We start from the raw sequence: 8,784 nt of genomic DNA, 5'->3' as shown, positions 1-8,784 counted from the left end.
TATCAAATGTTAAAAACTATCAAATCAAAGTTAAAAACTTCATATCCTGGGCCCACTCTTTGATCTTGAACCATTAGTTCCACAGTTTCTCTTGGCCTTTCATGTCTAAAAAAATGCCCACGTATTACTATTACCACCTTGAGAGATGTGGCTGCTGCCATCAGTAGGTGAAAGGTTGTTTTGCTGCCTGAGATGGAAAGTCCCTAGCCAACACCTTATTTTCTGGCTGTATAAGACAGGCACCCAAAAGGCGAAGGGATGGGAGGACAGGCAGTCCAGCAGGTGACCATTTAGAACTTCATGCTATAAATGGTTTTGGATTTCCAAAGATGAAACGAGTCTCCCCAGCACAGGGCAGTTGCAGGTCACACCCCCAGGGCCTGACTGGTTTTATCAATCTGGCTGTTCGGGGTCAGTGCAAAGGACGTCCTCACCACCTGGATTGCACGTACGCACAGATGGTGATGATTCTGATATACAGGAAATTGTCGTGAAACTACAGTCTCGCTTTTGCATAGCAACCTTTCGCTTGTGGATCTGAAGGGCAAGATGCTTGTTGCCCACTGGACCAATCACTCTTGCTATTTAGGCCACAACAGTGCAGAAATGACTGGATGGAGTCCCACATCGCCTTGGTGCTGTTTTCCCAGTGGTAATGGCAGATGCTGTCCATCAGGCCCTCTGCTACCTGTACATTCAGCTTCTGTTCATAAACAAAGTGCAGGATAGCCAAAGTCACCTTAGCAAGGAGGATAATTAGCAGCAGAATGAACAAGGACATAAGCAGACACCTGTTTTTCTTGACAGAGCCTACGCAGCCCAGGAAGGCAACCACTGTGATAATGGAGCCCACGATGAGATGACAAGCTCATTGCCCAGCGTGAGGGAGGGGAGCTTATGGAAGAGGACTCCCAAGCTGTTGTGGGTCAGTGAGTACATCCCCTAAAAGTGCAGCAGCCACAGAACCGAAAGAGCAAGCTGGGCTGTGCGCAGTGGCTCACGCTCGTAATCCCAGGACTTTGGGAGGCTGAGGTGGCAGGATCGCTTGGGCAACATAGTGAGACCCTGACTCTACAAAAAAAATTTTTTTTAATTAGCTGGGTGTGGTGGTGCCTGTGCATGCCTATGGTCCCAGCTACTTGGGAGGCTGAGGTGGGAGATTGCTTGAGCCCAGAAGTTCAAGCTGCAGTGAGCTATGATGGAGCCACTGCACTCCAGCCTGGGAGATAGAGCAAGATCCTGTCTCAAAAAAAGAAAGAAAGAATGAGAGAAAGAGAGAGAGAGAGAAAGAGAGAAAGAAAAAGAAAAACAGGACATAATTCCACAATTTCAAGCTACTCGTGCCCATGCTGGGATATTCTGGCCCTTTTTCAGGCACTAGTCCTTAGCCCTTCAGAGAGAATTTGTGATTATCCTTCAGATGGCCAAGACAAGGCTGGTAACATTCATGTCTAGGGTTATTTCAAAACTTATTTGATGTTCGAAACTAGCATTACAACGTTACTATTGAAGATAAATTTTTTAATGTGTTTATTGATCAACTGTATTTTTTTGTGAATTTTTCTTTTCAAATATTTTGTCCATTTATCTATTGTAAACTTGATTTTAATGAACTCATTATAATTAAAATTTATTAGTAAGACTTTTATGATTTTTGTTTTTAAAATAAGTGTTGGGCTGGGCACAGTGGCTCATGCCTGTAATCCTAGCACTTCGGGAGGACAACGTGGGTGAATTGCTTGAGCTCAGGAGTTCCAGACCCGCCTGGGCAACATGAAACACCAGCTCTATAAAAAATACAAAAATTAGCTGGGTGTGGTGGCGTGCACCTGTAGTCCCAGCTACCCAGAGGCTGAAGTGCCAGGATTGCTTGAGCCTGGGAGGTCAATGTTGAAGTGAGCCACGGCTGCACCACTGTACTCCGTCCTGGGTGACACAGAGAGAATCTGTCTCAAGAAAATAAAACAAAAATAAAAAATAAGTGTTATCAAATTAAGAAACAATTGGCAAAATGAAAGTAAATCCTTGTAATCACAGAGAGAAAAAAATCAAGCAGAGATAAATGTTAGTTCAAATAGTAAATGATGCCATCTAGTGGAAAATTTACTTTGACTCATTTCTTTGGATTACAGGTTCATAAATTTCAATCCCACCAAATTTGGAATTGATGGGTTTTGTTAAAATATATAGTCCAACCCCTCTTCTGCCTAAAGATTTCTAACTTCATGTGTGTGATAATCCAAGAATTGTATTTCAATAGTATCCATATTGGAAATTAGAAAAATTCCATTTCAGTTAAAAAGAGTGTTCCAGAAGTACCTTGTGCTTTCCCTTTTCATCAGAATGTCTACTAGTTTCACCATAATAAATAATTTTATTGCTAACAACATTCTTTAGATGTGTTAGCCCCTGTACTGTTTTACTTGAATTGTTTTATTTAGTCTGTTCAAACACCATAAGTTACATACTATTATTACTGTATTTCACAAGTGAGAAGGTTGAGGGGGAGAACTTAAGTAGCTTCTTCAAGGTCACACAGGTATACTGTATCTGAGCTCAGAAACCATCAGGTTATTGTGCACAGGCCTATGTGACAGGAAAGGTCATAGTCATGTGAACAGTGACAAGGGACTAACTTTTAAAAGCCCAGTTCCAGTCCCATGATCCTATACTATCATCTACATTTAGCTTAGTATACTACGGGCAGAAATGAATCGTATTACTAAGGGCTATTTAGGAACATTTTGCTTTGATATGTTGCAACTTAATACGCACATAGTGACAGTCATACATTCAGATGTTCCTTAAATATTGGTTGTTGATTTCTGGTGTTATAAATTTGAGGATGTTTTCAATACTTTGCTGTTACTCTCTATTCTTCCCCTAAATAAAGTAAACGGAATTGCCTCAACGCTTCATGTGGAGGCAAACTGAAACTAATTTATTTATAACTGGTTAGAAAACCCAGTTGATAGAGATCTGTCAGCCAAGCTAGTTGAGGCATGTCAGCCAAGCTAGCTGAGGCTTAAGCGTGGGTGCCTTCCCCTACCCAAAAAGGGCCAAGGGTTGGGCCCACTCAGCGCTGGCAGAAGTCAAGCGCTGTTTCTCCTTAAGCAGAAACTTATCTTTCCTACAGTTCAGCCCTTCCCTTGAGCCCAAAGTATCAACTGACTTCAACTGAAAAATTAATTCCTGCTATTGCCCTAGTCGGAAATAGTGTGAAGGTGACATAGGAACTTTACAGTAGTTTCCCTTGAGGGTAAGTCCTGATAACTGCCCTATTCTCTAGGCCGTTAGTGACTAGGGGGTAAGTCCTGATAACTGCCCTATTCTCTAGTCCCTTAGTGACTCTAATAACGGAAAGTTACGACTATGAAAGATTTCTTTGTGGGGGAAGGAAGGTGTGGCAACCAGAGACTTTCATTATCTCTTAAATATCTATCCAGTAGAAGTGTTTCCTTTTTGGTATCCTATAAGCTACATTAACCTTAGAAAATCTCCTGAGCATTAGTGAACAAAGAACATCAAAAAATGAACCTTTTTTTTAAAAAAAAAAAACAGGATGGCCCAAAAAACAAATAAAAAATTAGGATGAACACATAAACATTTCTCAATTTATTTTTACATTGGAGTGGGAGAAAAATTTGAAAATATAAACATATTTTTGTATTCTTTCCTTCCAGCCCCAGGAACTCAAAGTGTGAAATGATAATGCCCAGAGATGCAAAAAAAAGTTCAGGTTGATATTCAGCAGAACGGAGGGAAAAAATGGATGACTAACAAGAAACTCTGAGTCTTCGGACATGGAAAAACTAGATGAAATAAAAATAAAAATAGACAACATTAATGGAGCACTAATTTGTGCCAGGCACTTTTCTAAATGTTCTTCGAATGCACAATCACATTTATCCCCTACCTTGAGAGAACAAGGTAGGTACAATTATTAATCTTATACAGATAAGGAAAATGAGCAGTCAAGTCATTTGCCGAAGTAATTCGGCTACTAAACTGTGGACAGGAAACCAAGCTGTCAGGCCCCAGAGCCCAAGTTCCCTTCTACTACACTGTAAGAAAGAGATCTAACATGCGTCACTTCCTCGGAGAGCCGGAAGCAAACCTGGGATACAAATTCACTGAATGGATCACCCATTTGACTAACAGACATCTGCCTGTTACACAGTTATTTAGGCCCTTTGCGGCCTCTAAGTTCATTGATAGAAGTAAATTAGTTGTGCTTTATTACGCAAATACTTCACAATGACTGGGTCTCAGGCAGGAAGAATTTATATAGTTTGGAGGGTCAGAGGCCTAGGCCATTCCTTCCAGGTTCTCACTTTTTTTAATGAGACAGAAAAAAGCCAAACAAGGTTACAGAAACTAATGGTATAGTAAAGACGTACATGAAAGAAATGAACGCTTTCAATACATCCATGGCAATACATTCAATACAATACATGAGAGTGTGTTTGAAACTTCACTTGGAGGTAACCACGTAGGTCCAAGCCTAACTCCCTACAACTCTGAGATCTGGCCACTGGCTTCCTAGCATCTCTGCCACAGGCCCCGGTGAAAACCCAGACACCTCGACTTAAACACTGGTTTAGTTTGTAGTCTGGTAAGGCGGCGGGGCACCCCAGAGGCCTCTGCCCTGGGGCTGTCCTACGGCCTGCAGATGACGTCCGTGGGAAAAGCAGTCGGAGCAGGAGCACCCTCGGAACCAAACCGCCCGCCCCGCCTACTCCCCGGCAGCGTTTCCCAGAGCACCAGGGGTGGGGCCTGGCCGGCTGGTTTGGACGAACGCGGAGCGAGGAGCTCGGCCCCGGCTGGCGGAGGCGCAGTGAGGCCTGGTCTCAGGCTGCTAGACCATGCTGAGCGGAGCACGCGGCAGGCTCGTCTCAGCGCTGCAGGGAACTAGCGCAGCGCCGTACGCGGTCGCCTGTAGGTGTCTGCACGCGTCGGGGTCGCGGCCTTTGGCCGACCAGAGCAACAAGACGGAGGAGCCGCCTCGCGCCTTCGATCCGGCGCTGCTGGAGTTCCTGGTGTGCCCGCTCTCCAAGAAGCCGCTCAGGTGACTCGCTGGCCTTGGCCCTTCCTTTGCAGCCTCCCGGTGGGCGGAAAGGGAGCGGTGGACCGCGGCCTGTCGCAGCCAGTGGGGCCTTGTAGGTCGGTCAAGTACTCTCCGCTGCCATATTCTGGACTCTGTCCCCGCCGGGCGCACGCACCTCCCGCTGCGCGGGGGCAGAATGGGGGAGACCAGAGGCCAGGGGAGCCGCGTCCCACATCTCCCAGAGCACATAGCCAGCCTGCCGGAATGGCTCGAAGCGGTTTAGGGTTCGCGACCGGCTGCTCTTTGCAATCACCCGGGGACCGTTTTAAAAATGCCGATTCCCCTGCAGCCCCCAAGACGGGCAGACTTGGAATGCTCGGGGGATGGGACCTGAACATTTGTATTTTCTTTTTTTCCTTTTAAGAGACAGGGTGCCCCCCTACGTTGCCCAGACTGGCCTAGAACTCCCACCTCAGCCTCCTCAGGAGTCGGGAGACAGGCGCCGCCCCCACGCCCAGCTTATTTGTGTTCTTAAATGGTCCCTAAATGATTTCTAACGTACCACCAGGTTCATGAACTACTGCGATTCAGGACAAGTCCAAAGCCTTCCGGTTTTTAAGCCAAGATAATGAAAAGTATTGTACCCTCCAGATTCTTGTGAAAGTGTCTTGTACAACGGGTGCCTGGCAATCTTAAGCAATTCAGCTGTGTATGCTGCCTGGTGGCTCTTAGTTGTGGCATAGCAAGTTTCGTAGAAGCCTCTTTAACCTAGTTTTTGGGAAGACAGCTCTACAGTTTCCAAGCTCCCCAAAATGGAATATTGACAACACCAGCGCTAGTATTACAAATCGCGTAAACGAAACACCAAACGTTGTCAGTGGTTATCTTTGAGTGGTAGATTGCTAGCAGTTTTTCATATTTCTTTTTTCCCATAATAAACATACTCAGTTTTCTCAAACCTTGAAATTATTTGATTTGCGTTTATAACTAGCTCATTGCGGACTTACTGCTTTCCAAAGTTTCCTCATTTCTGCCCTCTCACCTTTTCCAGTGATTTCCTTCTAATGGATTAGTTAAGTTTCTCTACTTAGCATTTATTCTAAAACGAAGAAGTTGATTTTTCTCTTGTGTTTATTCCAGTAGTAAATTAACAGGGATGATTTGGGGGTTGACCAAAGTAATGAAGGAATATTTGGATAAGAGAGGGGGATCTTTTCTGACTAATATGAAAAAAAAATTAAGGAATAACTTGTGAATAAGGTGAAAAAGAGAATATGAGAGAAACTGACTAAAATGGGAATAATTACAGATTCTGAGAGAATTTTTCTAAGATAAAAGGTTGAATTGGCCATCGTTGCTTTTAATTAAAAAAGACTATTCTGGGATTAACTCCATACCAAGAATTGGATAAATGGTGGTATTTGTTGAAAATCAGTCTCTTCAATTATTTTATTTTTCCACAACTCATTTTGTTCTTTTTTTTTCCACCCCAGATATGAAGCATCCACAAATGAATTGATTAATGAAGAGTTGGGAATAGCTTATCCAATCATTGATGGGATTCCTAATATGATACCACAGGCAGCTAGGATGACGCATCAAAGTAAGAAGCAGGAAGAAGTGGAGCAGCGCTAGTTCATAATTAAAAAAATAAAACGCCAACAGCCAACTTTTCTTAGTGCCATATACCTTTTAAAACACAGTGGCAGGTAATAAGTGGAAGAGAAGAATGTTTCTGTCTCTTCCTACATTGACTGTTCTTATTCCACTGGTTTCTTTAACAGGACTGTTCTACTCAGCCTCTGTGGAAGAAAACTTCCCGCAGGGCTGCACTAGCACAGCCAGCCTTTGCTTTTACAGCCTGCTCTTGCCTATTACCATACCAGTGTATGTATTCTTCCACCTTTGGACTTGGATGGGTATTAAACTCTTCAGGCATAATTGATGCAACTAGAGTCAATATGCTGTATGTATTAATGGTGGTTCTTGGGCATCTTCTTATCTCTGAAAGCTCAAATGGATGGAATTGAGTTTGTGGGAAAGAGGCTTTGCTTTGCGCATATCAGGCTTAGGACTGTGGGACGCTTAAGTTGCAGATGCTTCTTTTATTGTGCTCTTGTTCTGCCCTTGTTTTTTGAAGGCTCTGACTTATAACTGCTGTATCAGAAGAAACATTTTGACAGTGTCTTGTTGGAGATAAACATCCGTAATTGACATGTGATGACTATTTCTTATTCCATTCATCTAAGAGTCATTGAAATTTTGTTTTGCTTGTTTGTTTAGCTTCAAGGTCTTTGGTAAAGTCACATGTTAGGGATGACTGAAATAATTCCAAAGGAGTGATGTTGGAATAGTCCCTGTAAGGGAGAGAAATGCATTTGAACGAATGTGATACAAAACCATATAATCAAATAGAAATTTCATGTACTTACAAAAATTGAGTCTGTAAAATTACCTTCATTTCTTTGACATTAAATGCTTATATTAGCAATAAAGATGTTGACACTTTCCCATAAAAAATAAACCAGTTTGTAATCATTTGTTTTGTTTATTTGTTTGGTCACGGAAGTGTTATTGATACTAAGGGAAGTTGTAAAACTGCACTAAATGTAGCTGTGTTTAGAGAGGTACTTAATACATAAAATAGAATCATTTCCTAGGAAAGTAGGGGGTGGGAAGACTTGCAAGTAGTAGATTGTGCCCTGTTGAGCTTAGAGCCATATTTTGAGCCACATTTCAATTTATTTTCCCAGGACGCTGAATAACACCACTAAGGGCATGAGCATCGACACATTAATAGCCTCTGATTTTCCAGAACTTTCAGTAAGACTAATCGAGCATAGTACAATACTTCTGAAGTATAGTGTGTTTCAGTAGTTAACCCAGAGAAACCTAAGAACCGAATACAAACTTTATTTTTATTGGAATCTTATGTTAACAGAAACCTTAAACAGTGATTCTTCTGCATCAAAAAATTAAAACATGTTAGATGTGTTTTCTTTTGAATTAATTCAGAGTATACTGTAGTATAAATGGCATGTTAAAATTACTATGGCAACATACAGATAACCTGGAAGACTACAGGTTCCCAGGTATTTCCTGAAGAGTTGTTCTTTTCAGTTAACCCTAACTCTCACACTTAACCAAGTCAGGGAAAAGGAAACAATTCTGAAAAACAAGTATGTACTCTATCTCAAGAAGTCAATTTCAATTTCAGCTTTTGGGGAAGTTGAGTGTTTGACCGTTTTAGGAAACACTGACACGCATGCCCTTGGGGAGTTTAGTATTTAACACCATCCTCTCACTAATATAATTTATTTAGCTATCAGTTGTTATAGTATAAACATACACCAGGTACAATTATAAACATAGTGCTGTGTCTTCAATCTTACAACCCTAAGGAGTAGGTAATATTAGCACCATTTTACAGATAAGGAAACAAGCACAGAGAGATTAAGTAACGTGCCCAAGGTAACATAGCTAATAATTGGATTGAAATGTAAACCATCCAGCCATCTGGCTTCAGTCTTAACTACCATGCCATGTGCCACTTTATTTTGTACTATTTGGTCCTTTTTATTTATAAGAACAACAAGAATCAAAATGCTTCGTTTCTAATTTTTATTCAAGACTGTACTAGGTGACCACCACCCCCTTTTTTTTTTTGAGACAGGATCTCACTGTGTTGCCCAGGCTGGAGTGCAGTGGCATGGTACGATCATGGCTCACTGCAGGCT

At 42.1% G+C, this 8,784-nt stretch overlaps 2 protein-coding genes and 1 pseudogene across 2 annotated transcripts; 2 read left to right on the top strand and 1 right to left on the bottom strand.

The window, feature by feature from the left end:
* Nucleotides 1-365: 365 nt before the first annotated feature.
* Nucleotides 366-4,150, bottom strand: LOC117084914 (annotated as a pseudogene).
* Nucleotides 4,151-4,746: 596 nt separating this feature from the next.
* On the top strand, nucleotides 4,747-7,571 carry PYURF (PIGY upstream reading frame). Its single transcript, XM_033214794.1, has 2 exons — nucleotides 4,747-5,068; nucleotides 6,541-7,571. The coding sequence occupies exons 1-2, from the start codon at nucleotides 4,866-4,868 to the stop codon at nucleotides 6,680-6,682; spliced, it is 345 nt and encodes a 114-aa protein (XP_033070685.1). The 5' UTR covers nucleotides 4,747-4,865; the 3' UTR covers nucleotides 6,683-7,571.
* On the top strand, nucleotides 4,772-7,571 carry PIGY (phosphatidylinositol glycan anchor biosynthesis class Y). Its single transcript, XM_033214795.1, has 2 exons — nucleotides 4,772-5,068; nucleotides 6,541-7,571. Exon 2 carries the CDS (start codon nucleotides 6,777-6,779, stop codon nucleotides 6,990-6,992), a length of 216 nt encoding a protein of 71 aa, XP_033070686.1. The 5' UTR covers nucleotides 4,772-5,068; nucleotides 6,541-6,776; the 3' UTR covers nucleotides 6,993-7,571.
* Nucleotides 7,572-8,784: the final 1,213 nt, after the last annotated feature.

The sequence above is a fragment of the Trachypithecus francoisi genome, unplaced genomic scaffold, assembly GCF_009764315.1.
Source record: "Trachypithecus francoisi isolate TF-2019V2 unplaced genomic scaffold, Tfra_2.0 Lachesis_group1, whole genome shotgun sequence".
Taxonomy (NCBI): Eukaryota; Metazoa; Chordata; class Mammalia; order Primates; family Cercopithecidae; genus Trachypithecus; species Trachypithecus francoisi.
Note: the sequence above shows the minus strand (reverse complement) of the source record. Positions and strands in the feature narration are given on the sequence as shown.

What these genes read in the sequence shown, in the direction of transcription:
- PIGY (XM_033214795.1), top strand. Translation starts at nt 6,777, where the DNA reads ATGTTTCTGTCTCTTCCTACATTGACTGTTCTTATTCCACTGGTTTCT.
- PYURF (XM_033214794.1), top strand. Translation starts at nt 4,866, where the DNA reads ATGCTGAGCGGAGCACGCGGCAGGCTCGTCTCAGCGCTGCAGGGAACT. An exon ending in CTCTCCAAGAAGCCGCTCAG is followed by an intron (nt 5,069 to 6,540) that starts GTGACTCGCTGG and finishes TTTCCACCCCAG; the next exon opens with ATATGAAGCATCCACAAATG.